This window comes from Alosa sapidissima, chromosome 16 (assembly GCF_018492685.1).
Source record: "Alosa sapidissima isolate fAloSap1 chromosome 16, fAloSap1.pri, whole genome shotgun sequence".
Taxonomy (NCBI): Eukaryota; Metazoa; Chordata; class Actinopteri; order Clupeiformes; family Clupeidae; genus Alosa; species Alosa sapidissima.
The window spans coordinates 17243626-17267434 of record NC_055972.1 but is presented as its reverse complement, the minus strand read 5'-3'; the positions used below and the strand labels follow the sequence as shown (position 1 = coordinate 17267434).

At 42.8% G+C, this 23809-nt stretch overlaps 1 protein-coding gene across 1 annotated transcript; it reads left to right on the top strand.

Moving 5' to 3' along the window:
- The first annotated feature begins 180 nt into the window (after positions 1-180).
- On the top strand, positions 181-22145 carry sft2d1 (SFT2 domain containing 1). Its single transcript, XM_042065856.1, has 8 exons — positions 181-372; positions 1799-1885; positions 6454-6536; positions 15186-15267; positions 15842-15877; positions 16063-16121; positions 18415-18444; positions 21498-22145. Exons 1-8 carry the CDS (start codon positions 307-309, stop codon positions 21535-21537), a joined length of 483 nt encoding a protein of 160 aa, XP_041921790.1. The 5' UTR covers positions 181-306; the 3' UTR covers positions 21538-22145.
- Positions 22146-23809: the final 1664 nt, after the last annotated feature.

Genomic DNA, 23809 nt, shown 5'->3' with positions numbered 1-23809 from the left:
TAATAAAGTAAAACAAAGCAGTAAACCTGGTCATTAAACAGATATAGCATAATCGGTATAAACGTTGATAAAGAGAAAATGCATGCAGAATGATGATTCCCGAACATTCTTCACGTTTCCATTTGTGCCAATTTGTGCTCTGTGTCACACATTTCCTATGAACCTCACATAGCCCTCTGACCTTGCGTGGTTTAGACACGCCCAGATAACAAGTTGAGTCTTCGAAGCGTCGAGGAAGTAACTGTAGCCTATGAGTTTAATTTCTATCTACAGTACAAACAAACAAAAAAATCGATAAGCACGACAATGGACAGTCTTCGTCGTGTTCTAAGTGGTCGTGAGGAAAACGAAGAGTTGGGTTTGACAGCACAGGTATTGTGGACTGACATGACGTAACTTTAACGTGTAGTTATTGGCAATAAGCGAGTATTTGCGATGTCTTACTAACATAACAAGTTCATATAAAGTTATCTACTGTAGTGTATATATGTATATATCATACCAATTACCTAGCTATGTGTATGTTTAAGCGCAAAAAAGGACATAACCATACTGCCAATTAATGTGCCACGGGTTTCCTGCTAGCGAATCTTAGCTACTACTACTACTAGTTGCAAACTACTAGGCCTGGTTTACATTTACATTACATTTCCCCACAAGGCCCTACGTTTATCATTTTCAGAGGCTACCGAGGTTCTTGGATTAGGCTATGTCATTTGATAATGTGTGGATTTGGTATTTGAGCTCTATCATCAACTTACTCTATATCTCAGTTTAATGTTGTTTCTCCATTCAAATTACAAGTTTACATCCTGTCATGTGCTGTGTCTGAGGATTGATGGCCTATGTATGTGAATTGCATTTTTCAACACAAGTGAAAAATTCTTAACTAATGTTGACAATGTGACTGCTATCTTTAATATCCTTCACTATATAATTTTTGTCTATCAGAACTATGTATTGAGTGTCGTACTGTTTGTGGTGTATATGTTCAAGTTAAATGTGACTGTAAATGTAACATCTCATTCTTTTCTAATAAAAAATGTTAATCACAAAAAAAAAAAACACAAGTGAAAAATAACGAGTAGCCTGCTCCCAAAAGGGAAACTATGAAGTTGTTATTGAAATATAAGAAATGTATAAAATATGATATAGGCTGCCCAACAGAATCTTTGCAATGTTCTACTGTGTTCCAGTGGCATTCTGTCACATTATGATTTGTGACCTCCCTGTGATGAGTGGGGTATATAGGCTACACGACTCACAGGTTTGAGAGCATCAACCGGCTTTTAACATGTAGCCCATATTAGACTAATTGAAGAAATTGTATTAATGCAATGCTGAATTGATGCCTTTTTCATGCTTTCATGAAGGATCATGGGAGGTAAGCTGTTGTGGTGTTTTACTGTCATTGCATGGCTGTCAAACTATGTGATTCTCAACATGAAACCCCAGATGCATAATTTAGATGTCCCACATCTCTTTACATATTTTAATTTTTGTTTGAAATGTTCAAATTCTTCTATTGCATTTGACCAATGTTGATTTTATGAGGAAATGCAGAACTACCATCCCAAGGCAGCTAAGAGCCGCATTATATTGATCTCTCCACTGTGTTCTCCATGTTAAGATTTTAAGAGAAAAATGAACTCTTGGTAACTTGCCGTGACTGAGTGATTAGTTAATGTGGCTGTGCTCTACACCCCTGAGCATGGTGGAGACATCAAGGAAGTCTCGAGGCCGTTGCACTGCTTATTTCTTGTCTTGTGACATCCTTCCATTGTTCTCACTACTGTAGGTCCTGGACGCGTCAACGCTGAGCTACAGTACCCGGGTGAAGTGGTTTCTCATCTGTTTCGCTTCGGGGGTCCTGTGCTCCATACTTGTGAGTCTCATTATCAACAATAACTCTGTTTCCTCTTGACCAGATGTCCAAGGGCAGAGATGGACAGCCATTACTGTTAGTCTGAAACAACAGCTCCTGAATCCTCACAGTTTATTTCTTTCTCACAAACTACTGTTCCCATAGAATGTTGCAAACTGTTTCCCTGATGATGTAATGATGATAATCATTACAATGTAATGCTCTGTAAAATTGGAATGAAGTACTCTATTTCTCATCTCAACGGATTTTTATTTTTCTATCTTTATGAAGCCTAAGCGGACACTACTGCTTGACACCACAAACTCAGGAAACATTAAAAGTGCAGTCCACAATGCTAGGGAAAGATTGTTAATATTTGAACTCTACTGGCAATCATGCACACCCCCTCCGTGCGCAGTGGCTCTGAAGCAACATTTTGGATTGGAATAGAAATTGGCTGTATTTGACAAATGTTGTATTGGATTATAATGGCTGACTGTACTTTTAAACGTGCTATGTGGGGATTTTTTTATTTTATAATATTTGAAAACTACCTAGAAATATCAACAAAATGTGAAGGAAACAAGTGTGTCAAAAATGCCCAAACTCTGTTTCACTTTGTCATGTCAAGTCACTTTATTTATATAGCATATTTTAAAACAACAGCCGTTGACCCAATAGTGGCAGTGAGGAGTTGACAATATCAAAATAGTCCGGGCAGGGGTACAAAGACCAACGAGATAGAAACATATAATGCATAAAATGATAAAAGAAAAGTTAAATAAAAAGTACAGAAATTTAATAAGAATGCTAAATACTAAAGATAAAAACTTTGCACAATGTTTGGTGCCGTATTACAGTTTTTTTCTGATTGCTTAAGCACATTTTTTGTAACTATGGCTTTTTTTGCAAAACTCTACACACAAATAGGAAAACCTTTTACCCAATCAGCAAAACATTGTAGTTCTCTTGCAAAAGCTAACACACCTTGCTTAACTCTTCACACCTTCGTAAAAATGGTGTTTTCGTATCAAACAGTAAACACAAGCCATCACAATAGTAAGCACACAATGTGCCAACTACACACTGATGGTATGAATAAAAAACACATCTGGCTTTTGCTTTCTCTGTGCACAAGGTAGACTATGTCAGTTTGAGGTCATACTTTTGTCATAGTTCTGTAAACATACTGGGATCCAAACTTCAAGTATTGGTGTTTATTTACACACATCAAAACAAACACAAGTGTGTTTTTTCAAGTCAAAACACGAAAAAGCAATTTTACTGAGACAAAACAAGTCAGTCTACATCGGGTCGTCCCTCTCAAAATTTCGTCTACATCACATGCAATGTCCTAGTCCAAGGCAACGGGGAAAATATATTCTGGAATGCCGTATTCCGGCCTGACATGACAATATCCCCACATGTAGACTGATTTTTTTTGCCTGTAAAAGGGCTATCGTAACTCCCCCTATTACCGTCGGTCCCGTATTTCCACCGTCTTGCGTGTATGTGTCACTTAATATCCATTTCTATACAAACCAAGACAGCGGACTCCTATAGAAACGCAACCACCCACAACATAGGTGTATCTAAATTAGCTATGTACCAAAAATTACATTTTACCGTGACTCGAGGAGCTGTAAACAGTGTTGTAAGGCTGCGTGTACACAACCGCTTGGAGCTCCAGTGGAATTTTAATTTCACGACGAGAATTCTCGGTCTAACCGTCCATGTGCCGTTGAAACGGTGTAAATAGGCGACCCATCAGGCCAGCACTATAACTCCGAGCGTGGTAAACAAAATCGGATATTTCAGGCAGTAAATGCTCCCGTTGAGAACCAAACCAGATTTTGTTCAAATCTACACAACTATGGCTACTGAAAAATGTAAGGTTCATTTAGTAAATGTTATTTTGAAGTGTTAAAAAACATCGTTGTTTTAGAATTTCTGAACAAAAGTGGTGATAATTGGGGGTGTTACGATACTTCTTTCTCTTCTTCCCCCTCCTTGTCCTCCTCTTGCTCCTCCTTGTCCTCTTCCTCTAACTTCACCTCCTTGTCCTTGTCATCCTCTCCCTCTCACTTCTTCACCTCCGCATCCTCTTCCTCCTCTTCTTCCTCCTACTACTTCACCTCCACGTCCTATTCTTCAGCCTCCTCTAATTCTTACTCTTCTCACTCTTCCTGCTCCCTCCATTGTACAAAGTGAACTAATTATCAGTTTTCACATGAGAAAGTGTGCCAGAGAGTTGGCAAAATAGTGAAAATAATAGCCATACATGTGTATAGATTTGCTAGGAGTGTGTTGATCATTTGGAAATTGAGTGTAAAGCATGAGTTGTGTTTACAGTTCCGCAAAAAGAGTGCTATGCAGTGAATTGTGCCTACAGTTGTGCAAAGTGTGTGTTACAAAATTGCAAACTTAGTGCAAAGCAGTGTTTGTGCTTTTAGTTTTGCGAACTCAGTGAGTGTTTTTGCTATAAGTATTAATAGTTTTAGAAATTGTGCTATAAAAATCACGGTTGTGTTTAAGCATTCAGAAAAAACTGTAAATACAGTGAAAACTGATGGAAGAGTGACATGTGGCTGCGATCAAGACAACTCGAAGCCTACAAAACTCTGTAATATACCACCTCTGTCTAGCAGAATGAGTATGGGAACCTGTGCTTCCTCATGTCAGCATTAATAAGTGCACGGTTCTAAACCAAGTCACATGACGTTTTTTGAGTTCACAGTTCACCAACCTGACTAACAGTTGCATGTGTGTCAGTATAAGGTGCCCTGTATGTTATGTGATATCATGTCTTGACTTCATTCAGTGATAACTCAAATTTAAATGGCAAGAGTATCAGTTGGATAGTTTTTGAATAGTCTAAAATTTAAACCATTTAAATTCAGTTAAAATGAGCACTATTGATGGGATACTAATGGCTCTCTCTGTAACAGTTGTTGTTCCACATTATCATAAAAGCTGACATGACGTGGTCTAGCCTGGGTGTTCCCATGCTGCCTTGCGCGCGATTTGATTCACGCTGCTAAGGCAGCCTGGAGACCATGGAGCAAATTTTCGCCTGAGATAGGGAACCAATCACAGAACAGGTGGGAAAGCAAGACGATGATGAGCTATGCACAGACGCATTTGATAGACATCCGTGGCACCCAATAAACGGATCTGGGCATTTTTTTCAAATACGAGAAAATGAACGTTTGGTTCCCAGACCACGTCTCGTTGAGAAGTGGTGGCGCTAGCCAGGCTAGACGTGGTCATATGTGCTGTAACTTTCAACTATGAGTTGCTGATGAAATCTGCTGATTCAGTGATACAGTTCTGAATACTTCCTCCTGCTCATACTACTGAGAGTTGCAATACTGTAGTCCATTGCTAAATCCTTCTGTCCTGACTAGTATTGCTGTGAATTGTGGTTTGAGTCAATAGTCTAGCTTGTATTCAGTATTCAAGGCAAATAAAATGCCTAGTTCATTTGATCACTCTGTGCGTATCTTATAAGTATATATATAAGTATATATACTCTTTTGATCCCGTGAGGGAAATTTGGTCTCTGCATTTATCCCAATCCGTGAATTAGTGAAACACACTCAGCACACAGTGAACACACAGTGAGGTGAAGCACACACTAATCCCGGCGCAGTGAGCTGCCTGCAACAACTGCAACTCTTGCTCAAGGGCACTTCAGCCGTGCCTACTGGTCGGGGTTCGAACCGGCAACCCTCCGGTTACAAGTCCGAAGCGCTAACCAGTAGGCCACGGCTGCCCCTCTTGCTGTAACTATGACCCATTCTTATGACACTATTTAAACTTTGATGAAGTAGAAACCATCTAACAAACCACTGCTCTGGAGGCATTGCGGTGACTGTATCAGCTAAACACTTCTTCCTATTTGTCAACAGCAGTTTTGGTTTCAAGTGGTTCTTACATCAAGTAGCCAAAATGTCACAACCACTGCGAAGGGCCTCAAGAACAAAGCATACATTTCTCCTGACTGTATACAATTCCCTCACTTTCTCACTCCATGTCCATGTGTCTTTCTCTCTCTCCCCCTCTCCATTGCTGAGTGGCAGTTGGCCTACGTGTGAGTTGGTAAAGGATCTGTCCTGATAAGACAGTTTATACTGTCCTCAACACCTCTCCTCACAATTGGGCCACGTGGCTGGCTCATGCAAAACCTTTTGTGGTGACTGCCTACTTCTCTACCACTCTCCTCTCTTACTACTCTGTGAGGTGGGGAAGACACACTGGGCTTCCTTTATTTCTCATTTATTTAAACCCACTTCTCTTAACCTTTAAACATACTTCTGTCCCAAGTAGTGTCTGAGAAAATGTCATTTGTTTTTCTGCAATTCTCGCTGTAACCCCTAGATGGAGCTATAACACAAGCATTGCATGGTTTCGCTTCTCAAACTGTGTGGCCATGGATTTGCTTATTAAAATCCACCTCTCGTGTGTTCCCAATTTGAATCATTGTGAATCTTTTGAATATGTGTTTTATGTTTCACGTAATGTTCACTTTACTCATGTTTAATGAGTGGCATGGTCATTCACTGTGGTCTCTTGTCTTGGTATGACAGGGGTCAGCACTGCTCTTCTTGCCAAATGGCATCAAGCTGTTTGCTGTGTTCTACACTCTGGGGAACCTCGCTGCCCTTTCCAGGTAAGGCTGTGAATAGTATTTAGTAATTGAATTACTCTAACTCATAACTTGTTTTGACCCAAAACTAACCTAGTCAATGACTACCACCTTTTGTGCTGTGCATGTGTTTATAGGAAAGATGGGATGTGTGCTTGGTAGTGTTTGTGACACTCACACACACAGACACACACAGACACACACACACACCCTCCCTTCACCAGAGGTGCTGGACTGTTGTGTAAACTCAAATAGTCTGGCAAAATCCCTCTCCATAGTAACGACCCCTGTGTGTGAGCTCTAAGTGAATTGCCCCCCTTGACCTGATCCATAGGTGTTCAAGTCTTACAGAACAGCCTGTTCACAGTGCCGCTGTTCTCCTGTTCATTTCTTCTTGTTCCTTTCTCTGATCCTGGCTCTGTGGATTGAAGGGGAAGATCAGAGCAATTAAATACAAATGAATTGCCCCCCCCCCCCCCCCCCCCCCCTCCCCTCCCCATGATGCCGATGTTTGTGAATTTGGTAATGAAATTGGTGCAGAGCTGCACTCTTTATTTGGAAAACAAAATATTTTTTTGGATAGGACAGTTAATCATCACTTACTGATGATGTAAGATGTGCTAAGTGTGAACATGGTGTCCTTTCGCACACACAATCTAGAGGGAAGACCCTCTTGCAACTTACTTGGCTCTGCATTTACGTTGGGTTTTTTCTCCCTGTTTGTTCCTTTTGTGTCTCTAGTAGAAAAGGGGGACCTTGACAATGTGTGTTCTTGGTGAATCTAAAAGGTTGTGTGGGTGGGTGGGTTTGGGTTTGGATTTGTTTGGGGGAATAAGGTGCATTTTATCTCTCTGTTTCTGGTCTTTCTGTGTCGGATGGTTACTATGGGGCTTGTGACAGCTGAGGGCTGAACTGACACCTTAAAACAGGCCTAGCAGGTGCTCCTTAACCCCATCATGATCAAACAAGGCTCAGGTTATCAGCACACCAGCAACCAGTCAGTAGGCATGGCTTGTCTGGCTTGTCGTTGTATTCGGTTTCATATCCTGTTTTGGTTTTCTACATTTGTTTAGATGGAGCACCTGAGTAGTCTGTGTGTCTCATTTTCTGCCGCGTGCCGGGTGTCCTCTTTGAGCATTTTCAAAAGACACTATGCAGGAGAACTGAGTGACCCCTGGCCCAGTGTGTGTGATCTACATCTCAGCTCAGTTTGGTCACCAATGGGTGCACAACTGCATTGCCAATAACCGAATTTAGTCTAATCACAGTGTTTGATCACAGTGTTTGAAATGTTCAGCTTGCCTATTTTGCAAGTTTAGTAGAAGTAGTCATTTGAAGGTTTTGTGACCTCATTATGTGTAGGCTTAATGTTAACCCTTTAACATTAACTGGTCTTTGACACATTGTTATTATATTTGAGAGCTATGATGCCATCATATTTTCTGACCTTGAAAAATGGCACAGAAGTGTGGTTATGCCACCTATGTTATCTCAGCTTGACCTCCTGATTAGCTGGAACTTGTTGCTAATATACAAGGTTGGTGTTGGAACACCTTGTTCTCGCCTTCTTTCTCTCTCTGCCTCTCTCTGTAGTTGTCTCTCTCTCTCTCCCTCCCTCTCTCTCTTGCTCGCTCTCTTTCTCTCTTTCTCTCTCTCTCTCTCTCTCTCTCTCTCTCTCTCTCTCTCAGAAATTCCTTGGAGGAAACACAATCATTAACTTGTGTGGGTCAAACTAAAAAAAACCCTGAGGCTCTAACCTGGAAGCTCCCACTGGATGGCAACCAAAGCCCTTGGCCTCCCTGTCAGTGTCTCAGATGCAGAGCCAGCGGCCTCAGTCCATATCTGTGTTGTTACGCTGGTAGTCAAATGCCTGTGAGCTGAGTGAACACATCTAAATTTCTAGAGTGTGGTGAGTGTGCTGGGATGTCTAGACTAGAGATGGTTGAATGGCTTCAAATACTTCACTGGATAATTGACACTCTGGGCAATTTACCATGGAGTGTCATGGCAGTCTCTTGGTTCTGTTTCCTTGTTGGCCACTGTCAGCACATTGGCAGCAGGTGAATCATGTGACTGAACGACTGACTGCTGGCTCATGGCCACTTTTATAATAGCCATAAGCTGTTTGCAAAAATTCACAGTTGCCGTGAGGACTTACTTTTGAACCGTAACCAGCCCTGTCCCCAATCTGGGGCTAGTCTGAGCAAAGAAGTCTTAAGATGAAGGAAAACGCCACCATTGTCTCGGACTGAAGTGCCCTGGCAACACACGAGCCCCACCTGATCCGTCCCCACCCCCTGTGCTTGTTTAAAGCAATGTTTACTGTCTGGCTTTAAGTGCTCAGGAAAGCTGTTTTAAGTGCTGTCCAAAGAGTTAAGCTTGCTTTGTGACCTGTGTTATGAGACCATAAAAGAACTGAATGGATTATTGTGTTTCTTTCACTGATGCCTGTTACAGTGGCCGGAGGCTCTTGAATCCATGTCTTGGCTCCAAACAACAAGCAATATTGAGGGCAGGGACATTTGTATTCTTCTGGCTCAAGTCCTGTTAAGAACCAAGCATTCATTACCAATAGACAGAGAGATTTAAGAGAAACAGTGTTATAGAGGTATACAGCATATAGTATGAATTAATCTCAAACTATTTTGTACTTTTTTAACCATTACACTGCGGGTGTCTCGCAGGCGGGACAATTGCAGTGCCCCCCACCTCCCCCCAGCATTCTAAATCAATTGTATGAACCATATTGCTATGTAGCATAGTAATATTATACACCATTTAAAAGCTTGAACTCTTAGGGATCCATATATGATAGCCTGGGTGTTCCCAGGCTGCCTTGCGCGCGATTTGATTCACGCTGCTAAGGCAGCCTGGAGACCATGGAGCAAATTTTCGCCTGAGATAGGGAACCAATCACAGAACAGGTGGGAAAGCAAGACGATGATGAGCTATGCACAGACGCATTTGATAGACATCCGTGGCACCCAATAAACGGATCTGGGCATTTTTTTCAAATACGAGAAAATGAACGTTTGGTTCCCAGACCACGTCTCATTGAGAAGTGGTGGCGCTAGCCAGGCTACATGACGACCTTTTTCAATAGCCATATTGGGTATTGAAATATTCACAGTAACCCCTAGAAATTGGAACACTCATGTGGTTTATTCAATATTAGTTGTGCATATATAGTCCCATCTTATACACATCCATCGAAGAAAATGCAAAAATAAAGACTTTTGTGTAATCATTCCATATTTTGTGTAGTCATTCTATATCAAAACCCTTGACATACATTCTAAATAGTCTACAAAAAACCTCAAAGTGTTACCTTTCATTTGAGACCAGGATCATGCTTTTACACCAAGAGGTTGCCACACAGCAAGGCTTTTACTGTTAGTATGCATTTTGGGTAACCAAAAGTCCTATGGGGAGTTTCCATAGGGCATTTTACAAAACGCATGAGCATACCTTGGCAAATAATGGTCTAGAGTAGGCCTACTCATATTTCATTCTATATCGATCTACTTTGAGATACAGATTCACAAGACCTGTTAGTGGGCCTCAGTCGTGTTTCCAAGACAAAATAAATGACCAAGAGGGCATGTGGGAATGTGGTCATTTCCAGAGATGTACAAAACCGCCTAAAAACTCTCTCTGACTCTGCTTTCAAAAGAGGTCACGCTCTTGAATATAAGTCAAAGTATGTGGAAACAGGGCCATTCTTTGTAGGCAGTGTGCAATTTTGAGCAAAACATTTCAAGTAAAATACCTCCTTATAGCAGCTTTCCAGACTAAATATGTTTAGCTTTACTTACTCCTCTTTGATAGTGAACTAAATATCTTATGGATATGGACAGAACAAGGCATCTGAGGACATAATCTTAGGGCTTAGGGAAACACTGATCAACCAGCATTTTCTGTCATTCCTTCAATCAAACAACTAATCGATAAATTACTCGACAGATGTATCAACTATGAAAATAATTGTTAGTTGCAGTCGAGAGAGAGGGAGAGAGAGAGAGAGAGACGCAGAGAGAGACGCAGAGAGAGACGCAGAGAGAGACGCAGAGAGAGAGACGCAAATGCTGGTCATAGACTCCCAGGAGTGCCCTCCTGCTCACCTACAGTCAGAGAGGCAGTGATGCACACAGAAAGAGAGGGAGGGGGATGAGTGCCTGCGTCACCAGGGCGATTGGCCATTTTTTTCAACCCTGACGTCTGGCAATCAGTGCGGAGCTCTTTGACAGGAAAGCCTCTGACGTGGAGGCTATCTTTTACACACGCACACACATACACGTTGCAAGCTGCCGTCATTCACACGCCAGTGAGTGCGTCTCCACCAACGCCATCATCCGTAATGGTCGACACCTAAAACACACATAGGTGTGGAAGAGTGACACAAACACCTGGTGGTAGACTGGGAAACACATTTACTCATGCTGGCAGTCCCTGTCATAACTAGATGTACCGCATAGCGGTACAAAATATGACCGCCGCTCAGTCCTGTACATCCGTTCCGCGAAAATAAATCACACTTCAATTTGTCTCCATATTTTACTCCATCCCCCACTCTTGAAACTTTTGTGTATGCTTGTTTGGCATGCCTGAGTGTGTGTGTGTGCGGCTGCACAGAAAGTAGCCTACTGGTGCTGAAAAGGTGAATAGATTGTAGAATAGCCAAAGAAGATGTAGCATTGTTATAAAACCTTTAAAATCTCTGAACAATCACAAGTAGGGCAGTTCATCACAGTTCATCCATTGCAACTGGATTGATGAAAGGTCACTTACACCTGTAGGCTACATTGTATTTGGGAAAAGCAAAAGGTATCAGCATAATGTTATTTATTTATGTTTTATGTAGTTATAAACAAAAACATCTCTGTCAGTTCCATGCCGTTTTCAACAGCTATCAAAAGCAAAGGTCATTTTTGGATGGATGGATTTTTTGTGAATATTTCTTCTTCTACATAAGATTTTAGTCATCTTTAGTTCATGTAATACTTTATTGTCAATGCACAAATTAAGTAACAGTAGTCTGAAACGAAATGCTGTTTTACATCTAACCAGTGGTGCAAATAACTGACATGTCCAAATGGGCCTTGATGAAATGCGTCGCTAGACTGTTCATACACATTTTAACGGGCCAAAGTTGAAGAGCTTTTGTCCGTTATTGTTCGTGCAAATATAGGCTGATTCATGTTCCCTTGCATTGTGTAACTGAGGTCCATGGCTAGTCTGGCTTTCATCAGAGCAAGCTCAATCTTTTAAGAAATCAAAAAATAAATAGCGGGCAGATCAGGCTGGGTTCACCCAGCCTAGTCCATAGGCACCCGATATTGTTTAATTTTCCGATTGAGATATACACGCTCTGGCTATTCTAAATGCAAAAATGCATCAGGGAGTTATGACAAAACTGTAACTAACAAACTAGATCCTAATAGAAAGCTGTTAGCTTCCCTAAGCTACAGGTAGGATTATAAGGTAGGCCTATTTACAACATAAATTGTCAATAGGCTATGCTGGCGACACAAATAAAATCTCCTTTGGAAACCAATGGCTTACGCCTTACAGTATCAAGTGGACTTAAACTGCCATATCGTGGCGAAAAGTTGTAATAACATTCACGCAGCTCCATGAGTCAAGGAAAGCGCGAATGAAGTAGCCACTTCTAAATGGGACCCACTACACAGGTGGGTGTCATTGTTTGGATACTTCACACACACGTGCTTTTTAATTTCACAGACTACAACTACCAAGATGGAATCAAAGCACATCGATTCCCCTCTCACACCCTGCACGCACTTAAAACAAAATAAACAGGCGTCTCAGTCTCACGCATGTATAGGCAAAACTGTATCAGACCGGTGTAACGTTGGTAAGTCTTCCATTGCACAGAATGATTTTGTATTACGTGCAATAAATGACAGTCGAAAGATACAAACAGTGCTGCTATCAATTTGCTTGGTATAACCGCATTTATAGTTTTCTACAAATGCAATCAATCAAATGGGCCTCCATCACTCAACCAACGCTAACGGTAACACCTAGGTCCTTATTGATATTACAAGATTAACGTACCTGCAGTAAAAACCAAGCATGTCCGATAAACATCCTCAGATTTATTTCGGCTTCAAGAAGAAATGGGAATTACACTTCATGTGAACATTGTCCTATCCTTATTAGATGTTCGCTGCGGTAAATTACAGTCCTTGTAGGAAGCGTCCATTGTTTTTCCAACCCACTTTTAACTTCCAACAAAATTACGTCTCACTGCAACGATGCGCCATCTAGTGGACAAATCGCCAATACTGAAAATGCAGCCATGATGATGATGATGGATATTTATTTTGGCTTTCTTTTAATCCTACTGAATTTGTAATTATGTATCGGCCGTTCTAATACCGATAGTATGTGGGTGCCTGTGTGTGTGCATGTGTATATGTGTGCACCGCCATTTACAGGCCAATGAGTGTACAGTCACTAAATCTACACATAACCTAATTTTTTAGACCCCCCCATGGATGAAATTCTTCGAAACTTGGCATACCCCCAGAGAATGCCAGGTCAATCATACACATAAAATTTGGTGCAGTTCTGAACATCTTAACTGAAGATAGGGGCGATTAAAGCAGAATAATATTGCATTTTTATATTTTACCGGGGGGGTGGGGGTGCAAATCATAAATGAGTTATTATGAGCCAGGTTGATGTGGGCCCTTGAGACCAACATACCATAAAAGATTCTTCATCCTCAGTGCCACGGTTCAGGTAGTTATTTAGGAAAAACTGTTTTTTTTGCGGTTCGGGGGGCCCAGCACGGGGGGGGGGGGGGGTTGGCCCCCGGGGACGAAACGAAATTTTTCCGTAAAAGTCTAGTGGGGCTACATACCCACCAAATTTCATGTACCCCGGTGGTTCGGTGTCCCGGGTATCGTTGACCAAAAATTCAGGAAGTAGATGGCGGAAAAAATTCTTGAATTGTGTGCATGTGTGCGTGTACAAGTTTATGTTTATGTGTGTGGGGGTGTGTGTGTGTGTGTGTATGTGTGTGCTTGTGTGTTTGCCTGTGTATGTGTGTTTGTGCATGTGCATGCATGCGTACATATGTCTACTGTGTGAGTATGTGTCATACGTATGATTACTGTAAATGTATGTGTGTGCGTGTGTATCTGTTTATGCACATGTGTGCACATGGAATGGGTTAACATGACCCCTGGAGGCAAACATACGGAAAAAATTGGTCATCCTAGGCCCTACGGTTTTCAAGATATTCACAGAAAACTGTGTCTGCCCTACCCTCCTTTCGGGGGGTCCAGTACAGCGGGGGGGCTACAGATCAAAACGAAAACCGATGGTTCCATGCTATCCATGTGGGGTTACATGCCCACCAAGTTTTGTGTACCCCGGTCTTTCAGTGTCCCGGGAATCCTTGTTGGTGTACGGTCACTAAATGTACACATAAATTATTTTATTGTAAGGCCCCCCATGAACGAAAGTTCACAAAACTTGGCATGCATTCGGAGGGTGTCATAATGATCCTACACTTTCAATTTCGTGCAGTTTTGACCATGTCAGCCAGAGATATTGTGGTGAAAACACCTAATTTTTTGCTTTTTAATTTTTAACTAGGTGGCGCTATACATGAAATAAGTGGTAATGGGATGGGTTGACATGCCCCTTAAGACCAACATACAAAAAAAAGGTGGACCTCCTAGACCCTACGGTTCTCGAGATATTCACAGAAAACTGTCTCCGGCCACCTACAGGCCAGTTGGTGTATAGTAACATAAATTAATTTATTGTGTGGCCCCCCATGAACGGAATTCAACGAAACTTGGCGTGCATTCAGAGGGTGTCATAATGATCCTACACTTCCAATTTCGTGCAGTTTTGACTATGTTAGGTCACAGATACCTGCGATTACAACACCTCATTTTTACTTTTTTGTGTTTAACTAGGTGGCGCTATACATGAAATGAGTGGTTATGGAATGGGTTGACATGGCCCCTTGAGATCAACAAAAAAAAAATGGTCCTCCTAAACCTTACGGTTCTCAAGATATTCACAGAAAACTGTGTCTGCCCTACCCTCCTTTCGGGGGGTGCAGTCCAGCGGGGGGGCTACAGATCAAAACGAAAAACGATGGTTCATAGTGGATGGTAACATAAACATAACACAAACAATCAAGAATTTCTCAGAATTATGAACAGGCAAGATGGAGGTGGGGTTGTATAAAATGAATTTTACATGTGAAATCTATGAACTAATCATGTTTTGGTACTTGTTGTCTAGCAGATACCAGTGAGAATTGAGTGTGGATAATGCAATTTAGTGAGACAGTTAGAATCATATAGGCCTTTCAGCGTGATTTCTTTTTGTGGAAAAAATGTGCTGGACTGGGCGGCGGTCATATTTTGTACTGCTCTGCGGTACATCTAGTTGTGCTTACAGGATGCTAGATCCTCTTCATGTTGTAGTGTGGGCTGGCCTTATTAGTGTGTGTGTGTGTGTGTGTGTGTGTGTGTGTGTGTGTGTGTGTGTGTGTGTGTGTGTGTGTGTGTGTGTGTGTGTGTGCGTGCACGTTCACGGAGTCGTAAAAGCGTCGCTGCACTGTGTTTACACTGCAGAAGTGGTCTCACATGTTTGTGTTTTTGTGTGTGTTTTCTCCCAAAGCACCTGTTTCCTGATGGGGCCTGTGAAACAGCTGAAGCGCATGTTTGAGCCCACCAGACTCATAGCCACCTGTGTCATGCTGGTAAAGACCCACAGACCGTCTCCACTCCTTTTCTTCCACAATTGTACCTTTCCTTAGAAACAATGAATGTTTTAAAAATGGTGAAACAGTTTAGCACTCATTTCAGAAAGCCAGCTGTGTTGCTCTGCATTCTCTGTTCACCCTTTCCTGATTCTGACACACACACACACACACACACACACACACACACACACACACACATACACACACACAGAGAAAATGTAGTGAATGGCCAAAAACAGACCACTCTAGCCACCAAGCATTTAGCAGTTTGCAATTAAAGATTTGAAGCATCTTAAGACGTCCATTGGCATTAGGCGCTGCTTAACATGCCAGTCTTAAGCTTGCTCTTAAAGCAAAGCAGCGTTGCATGTTACTTTCCAGATAATCTATTTCTAAACCCTGCACATGTCCCCATGGTATTATTAATGGAGAACTGCAAATCATACCGGACTAAGAAGGACAGTGCTCTAATTTACTGCCATTGTAGATTCCTAAGGTAGTATTTTTAGTTGTGCATCATCAGTGAAAAGATGACATTCTGGAATGTTTACCACTTTTTTATTTCTTCTAGCTCTGTCTGATTTTGACACTGTGTGCTGTTTTTTGGGTAAGTGTTTTTTTTTTTTTTTAACAGGATCATCAGGAATATATATTAATGTTATAGCAAATATTCAATATTTGAAAATATATATTCAAAGACTTTTTACATGCCAGTGTGTCTTTATTCTCTTGTGATGTTTTTTAGTTTTCATCTTTTTTACTGCATATCTCCCCATTCCTGTTCCTCTACAGTGGCATAAAAAGGGACTGGCTATAATCTTCTGCATTTTACAGTTCTTGGCCATGACATGGTAAGTGTCTAAATTCTCCCTCTGCACTGTAGCTTGCGTTCAGGCATTCTCAGGCCCCAACGGGCTATTGTTGGTGTACACTAAAGAGGGATTCTGTGTCAGTGGATGAAAAAGTGTGTGTGTGTGTGTGTGTGTACAAGAGAGAGGGAGAGGAAGTTGAGCCTTGACTTGGGGCACATGGGCCACATGGGCCACGTGCAAGATTAAATCCAGTTAATGAGTAAGGTCTTAAGATGAGCTCCTCACGTTTGGCCGTGCTATCACACACACACACACACACACCATGCCCCGCTGCTTCAGAGGAACTTGGCAGAACTGTGCACAAACTCACACACTCACCCACATCTCCACACACCATGTCTTTCCCACAGGCCCTGCCCAGGCAGATGGGAGGGTGAGGGGGGGTTAGTATCGCTACAGCTAAAGCAGCTCAGCTCATGTTGGGCTGAGCCGAGTAGGCCTGCAGAGCAGAGCGGAGGAGAGGAGAGGAGAGCTAATCTGATCCGCTAAGCCCGTCCTGACCCTTTGGCAAGGCCTCGAGGATGCACCAGGCCACAGGTGTGCGACCAGGTGCACACAGTTGGCACCAGGGCCTTTAGTCAGCAGCACCTCGAGGCCAGCGAGGGGGCAAGAGGGTGAGGCTATTATTAGTCTGACCCGACGCGTGTGGTCAGGTGTCATTTGCTTGGGAAAGCATTGTTAGAGAGAGGGAGATTGAGTGTGAGAGAAAGAGAGATGTGTATGTGTGTTTGGATTCCATTGGTGCTTATGGTGAATTGAGCTGTCTCAGGGACAAGCAATCTCAGTGACAAGCAATCTGTGTGTGTCACATTGAGGAACTATTAACATGTCAGTGCTTTAAAAGCCTTGTCCCCAAACACAAGCAAGCATTAGAAAAGGGTTTCAGGGTCCTGTGTGCTTACCATTTGTGTGTTTTTTTGTGTGTGATTAAATATGTTCACAACTAGGAATGTAGGTATCGTTTTAAAAACACCGCATTGTATTTTGCTCATGCATATGTGATCGTCAGTGTGGGTAATTATCCATGGGGGGAGGGGGGCGGGGGTGAGAGAATGTCAGAGAGGTAGTGAGAATGTGTAGGCAGCTGAGAGGGTATTTGCCGGAACTGCTCGTTTGGCAGCCTAAAATACACGTCACTGGGTCCATTTAATGGCTGTCAGTTTCATTGACGGCACAATCGCCTCTCGCATGCCTGACTCAGTCTGCGCCTTCTCCCCACAACTGACGTGTACAACGTCCTTAACACACACACCCACACACACACATACAGATGCACACAAATGACTGTGTGTGTGTGTGTGCGTGTGTGTGTGTGTGTGTGATCACGACTGTTCAGTGTTTGGATCATTAAGTCCAAACCTGGCAGATTCACTGTGAAGACAGAAGGAAACGCGGAGATTCCAGGAATTGGCTCTGTGGGGGAGGATCGAGCATGAGCTGAGCGTGCTCCTGAGACCCTTCTCCGAAACCCGTTCCACTTGATCTGCAGTGGCCTTGTCCGCTTGTTTATTTGTCTTCTGCACGCGTTTATTTATTTCAGAGCATTTAATAACCTCTTGATTTTTATCCGCTTTGCTTTGTGGTGGGGAGGGGGGGGGGGGGGGGAGGCATAATTCTTGTCAAAGTAAAGCCCGGGGATTTAAAAGCAACTCTTGTCCCTCTAGGCTTTGATTAAAGCTGTCCTGCTGTGATCATAAGGGTGTTTATACCGATGGACGTAATGCTGTGATTGTGTTGATGTGATGATTTTGACAACATAATGGTCTCTCTCGGGCACTGATCGTTGCACATGGGACAACTACTAGGTTGAAAAGAAACAATCGGACATATACTGCTAACAGTATAATTTATTGTAATTATGTGTGTATGATCACATTTTCGTAAAATCACATACATTTATGTAATATGAATGTGTATGTTGTGTATCGCAGGGTGATTTCTTATGTAAGGTTAATTTTATTCAGATTACTCACTCCTGACCAGAGCACTTCTCAAATTGTCCAGAAGGCACCCCCCCCATTCTCTTTTTTTGGCGTAAAGCTCACATCTGACTGTGTTAAGAGGCTGCAGTTCATTTTATAATCATCCACCTACCAGTGAATTCCCTCAACAAAGGTTGTTGTTGTTTTTCGTTGGGACTAGCCAGACTGATATCGAGGACGGTCATTGTGTGAGAGGAACTGTGTACAAAAGGCCTGTGCCCTGTGGCTCAACCCAGCAGAACCCAAAACCATTCAGCTCAGTCCTGACCCCGTTTGCTTTTCTCTTTCAGGTACAGCATCTCCTACATTCCATTTGCAAGGTAAGGAGGGCTAGTTGCTTTCTTTAAATAAACAAATAAATAAACAGACAAACACCATTGTGCATATTTGCATAGCACATTATCCTGTTTTATTCATTGGTTTAGACTCACAGGTTTTGTTGAGGCAGTCGGTACTGGTTTTCCTTATTTTCCTCAGCTCTCTTAGCCTGGGTGTTCCCATGCTGCCTTGTGCGCGATTTGATTCACGCTGCTAAGGCAGCCTGGAGACCATGGAGCAAATTTTCGCCTGAGATAGGGAACCAATCACAGAACAGGGGGGAAAGCAAGACGATGGTGAGCTATGTACAGACGCATTTGATAGACATCCGTGGCACCCAATAAACGGATCTGGGCATTGTTTTCAAATACGAGAAAATTAACGTTTGGTTCCCAGACCACGTCTCATTGAGAAGTGGTGGCGCTAGCCAGGCTACAGCTCTCTAATCATTAGAGCAAAATGCAATCTGCTTCTTTATCCTCCAATTAATATTCAGCTTCTCATGTAGTTGCCCAATCCGCATATGTTCATTCCTACATCTGTAGGGTTTCCCAGTAATTATGCCATGTGTGTTAAGTACACCTTATTGAGCCAGATCTCCAGCATAATTGAAATACCAAACCCACTAATTGTCGCATACACAAATGGTAGCGTGTTAGCTCATAAAACACACACACACACAACACATACACACACACACACACACACTCCTGTGGAGGGCCTATAGGGTTCAGGGGGGTTGGAACTGAGGATGAGTCAGTAATCCTTGAATGAAAACATGTTTTTATTTACTCGTAAACAGCATGCCTGTTGTCCTCCACCATATGGGCCCTAATCCCGGGGAAGACCCCACCACCACCACTATGCCCATCTCTCGGCCACGCAAATGGCCGTTTGTTTGTCTCTCTCTCTCCGTCCCCCTCCCCTCTCCTCTGCCCTGCCCAGTGTGTGAGGGTATTTAGTATTAATACCTTCGTGGCGTGAAGCCAGCGGCGTTTTTAGGGGTTAAAAAATTAGTCATTGAGCGCAGCGCTCTGTCGGCAGCCGATATGTAAATAGCACTTCTCGTGTTGGCTGAGCACACAGCTGTGCGGCATCACAGGGCCGGCTTCATTCCCATTGGTTGGGATCAGTTGTTTTTCTCAGTTGTCTTTTTTTCCCCATTTATATTGTGGTGGTTGGTAATTTGTTATCAGTGATGAGCGTTAATCCGCATTAATGTGAGTGCTTTTTTGGGGGGGTGTGGCGGTGGTAAACAACTGAATGTGATGGGAACAGGTTTCCTTGGAGCACCTGGCTGACCTGACAGAGTGACCGAGCAACACAAACAACAATAACAGCAATAACAATAGCAACGTAAACAAAGCGCTTCACACATCAGCCACAGCCCCATGTTGTCCCCACCCCAACCCTCCAGCCCAGCCCAGCCCACTCCACATACCAGGCTAATGGCTGCTGCTCTCCCTACCTCAGAGGTGTCCAGAGGTCCCCCCCCCCTTTTCTCCACTCACATCGGACCCCTCCCCTTCACCCAAAGGGGGTTGAGGGGGTCATCATACACATGGGCCCCTAATCTATCCTGACAGCTAAAGTAACCCCCTTTGCCCCACCCTGCGCCTGCCTTGAGGTGCTCATGGAGTTGCCTGTGGGTGTGGGGGTGCTGGTATGGCCGTATTGAGATATGATTTTTGCCCTTATTTGGCTAATGCTCTTTAGGAGTCTTCTTGTGTTATAATGAGATCCGCAGGCCAGTCCTGGTTTTCTTTGTCCGGCTCGTGTGATGTTTCTAAATCCCCCGCCATTGTAGGGGAGATTTGCCAGGGTTGAACAGCACACTGCCCTTTTTGTGTGACTATGATTGGACATTTCCTTTTCTGAGAGCTCGCTCTGCCACCACACACACACACAGTCTAAAAACATTCTCAAATTTGGAGTTGGTGGAATCACATTTTTACTTCTAAATTAAATGTTTTTACCTCAATCAATCAATCAATCAGTCAATCAATCAAAATTCTCAAAACATATTCTGTAGGATTGGTTCCTTACTGTGTTTTTCCTGTCAATGTTAAAATTCATCAGTCCAAACTCACATGGTGCACTGATGACTTATTTACCTCCTTAGTCTGCACATTTTGGTTTGTATTTAAAGCATCCATTGCACAGCTATTTCATCAGCCATATTCCAAATGTATCTCATCATCATTTATTCATTTGGTGATTTTCTAAGTTCAGCACTTAGGCTTCAGTGTTTACTAGAGAGAGTGGTGTAGGACCTAATGGATGGAGAGAGCGAGAGAGAGATAAAAAGAAAGAGAGAGAGAGAGAGAGATGAATGAACAGCGTAGCAGAAGGTATGAGTCTCCTTCTTCCGCCCCCCACCATAAGCCCGCCTTCTTCCTCCCTTTTCATTTTAACCTTGACTCGGTTCACACCTCCTCCTCTTCCCCTGAATTTTGAGTGAGCCAGTGAAAGTCTGCATAGCAACACATCTACAGGCAGAGTGACAGAGGTAGAGCCGAAAAGAAAGAGGGAGGGAGGGAGGGAGGATGAGCGAGAGAGGGAGGGAGGAAGGGAGAGGAAGAGAAGGCATAGGGGCGGGGAAGGAAACGCTGTGACCTTGTTCTGCTGTTGCCGTGGCGACTGCTGGAGTTGCATCATCCTCGTGCTCCGTACCTGTGACCGATGGAGGGAAGGTGGTGGGGGAAGTCGAGGGGTGGGGGGGGCGTACAGCGGAAGGTCCAGCCCTCCCAGCTTGTGCGGCTTCCCGCCAAAACAGAATTAAATATGCAGGAGCACAGCCCTGCCGCCTCCGCCACAACAACAAAGAGGAAACGCCATCAAAACAACCCTCATTTTCAAACTTTTAATCCACCCTGCTGCTCTGCACTGTTCTTGGGGATAAAGCATTCGCAAAACACTTATTAACCACATCAAACCACAAGTATGCTTATGGGATAATGGATCTCTGTACAATAACTTGCTTCTCCCTGTTGTATCCCCAGTGTTTAATGAAACTCTCTCTCTCTCTCTGTCATCTTTTTTGTCTGTTTTGCAGAGATGCAGTCATGAAATGCTTCACCACCTGTTTGAGTTAAAGAGGCTTGACTAAAGACTGGTCCCAATATGCAAACACAAAGTAAATATGTAAAATATTGTTTTTTAATATAAGGAATTTATCTTTTTTTTTTCTGCCGTTTTCAATATACTTAAATCATCTTTTTTTTATCAAGTGTGGCTTTTGATAGCTACATACATGCAGCACTACACCATTGTGTAATACGCAAACAAATGTAATACTTTTATTTCTGAGATCCTGATTTCATTCTTTGTTCTGTGATACATGTTATTTTGGGCGAGAATGTGTTTAAAAACATGATTTTTTTTTTCAGCTTAACTGTCAGAATTTATTTTATATTCTGTGTATGTTGAGCAGATGAAGTGTGCTCAGATAGCCTTATTTTATCTGATCAGGTGTATTATTTTGAAGAGCACTGATGTGCCTCATGGTTTTGTCCCATGCTCAGGTTCTCTTTGTTTTCTACTACTATGACTCATGTCCATGTTGATCTTTGTACAGAGGAATTAATTTCTACACGTGTGTGAGTGTGTATGTGTGTGTACGTGTGTGCAATGCATATATAAATAAACCAGCTCTTCCATTTAATGCAACTCTCCGAGCATTAAAAACCATCACTGAACTCCACACAGGACTACTGCTCATTATTGACCTCTCTTTCTTTCCTTCTTGAAGACTTGCATGTGTTGTTAATGTTTTGGTTGGGGAGCGGTATAAGTGAGGGGCAATTTTATGTTACACACTTTGTGGGGTCTAGGATTTTTTCTTGAAGGGGCATCTTAAACAGGGACTACTGCCCTGCCTGGGGCAACAATGTGACTCAGCTGCCATTCCATCACGCTACGGCATGCCACATTAAACAACACCTCTCAGCACCCCACATTCTATTCCTCGTTGCTCATGAAAAGACTCCTTTATTTACCAAACATGTGTAAATGAGGTCCTTTACCCCCCCTCCCCCTCTTTTAATCATAAGCCATATGTTGGCATGATATGGCCCAATTTGCCTTGGCGTGCCGTTGTGATCTCGACATGACCTAATAACCCAGTGCGCGTTTTCTTGGTGCTTGTTTGCCGTTTTGTTTTCAAAGCGGCTCCGGCACGCGATTGAAAGCGATTCTATGGATGCAGTTGCCATGGCGACGGTAGGGGCGGTTGGCGGCGCTCTGTGTGGAGCCACCCTCCTCCACTGTGCCGACTTGTTCACTGTACACAAAACCGGTCACGTGACATCTCTAATGATGATGAAAAGAGTGGGGGGTGGAGTTGGGGGGCATTCTGTACAGCTTTCAAGTAGTCTGACAAGATGGGGGTTGACTAATATGACGGTATGACAAATAAATGGTATTTACAATCATCATTGCTCATAATTGGATGTTTTACTGTAAACTGATATTTTGTTATTGTAATGTAAACTATTGTGGCTTCTAGATATCATGACTATAACAAATAGTGACACTTCCATAGATATGTAGGCTGAGACTGGGAGAACACATCCATGTCAGTATGTCTACATCTACACTCAAGCACACTAAATGGACTCATTAGTAGAAGTGCACTAAATACAGCAATTCTGCCTTTTGGTGTTGGAATGTGTACATTTGCAGCTCTGCATTTGTCAGAAGAAGCACAACAGCCAGTGTGTGAAGTATCGAGAACTTCGGCTGCGTTTTCAGTCTGGGAGTCGGGACAGGTTTTTATTTAAGGCACAGGGTGTCACAGGGAGTGGCTTGTCTTCCTCCTTTCATCCTCCTACCCAGGCCCATAAAAAAGAAATGTGGTGTGCAATTACTGGGGAATAAATCAGAGTCTCAGGGTGACTTCCAGTAAGGAAGGCAGTCCTGCTGCTTTGAGGTGGGGAGGCCATGGTGGTTTAAGTCTAAGTTTATGTTTACATAATGAGGCCACAGTGTATATAAATTACTTCTCGGTCCGGCTACAGGCTTGGGCACTCACGAACAACAGAAGCCCTTTGAAGCACACAGAACTGAGGTCCCAATAAATACGGAGATAACAGTGACTTCTGTGAGCTCCTATAGTTTCCCTGTCTGCACGAGAGTGATAACAAATCTGCCATAAATCATGTCTTGCCCTGTAATGTAAAGCACAGTAGCAATGACTCTGGGTATATCAGAACATATTGTACTGGCCTCTTCCTGGACTTCCTTCATGATAACAGCATTGTAACATGATAACTGTTGTAATAGCTTTTCTGAGAAATATAATTGGGATGTTATTCATAAGGATGTCAGATTCAAGATATTGACCCCTAAAGTTTTTACCCCCTGTAG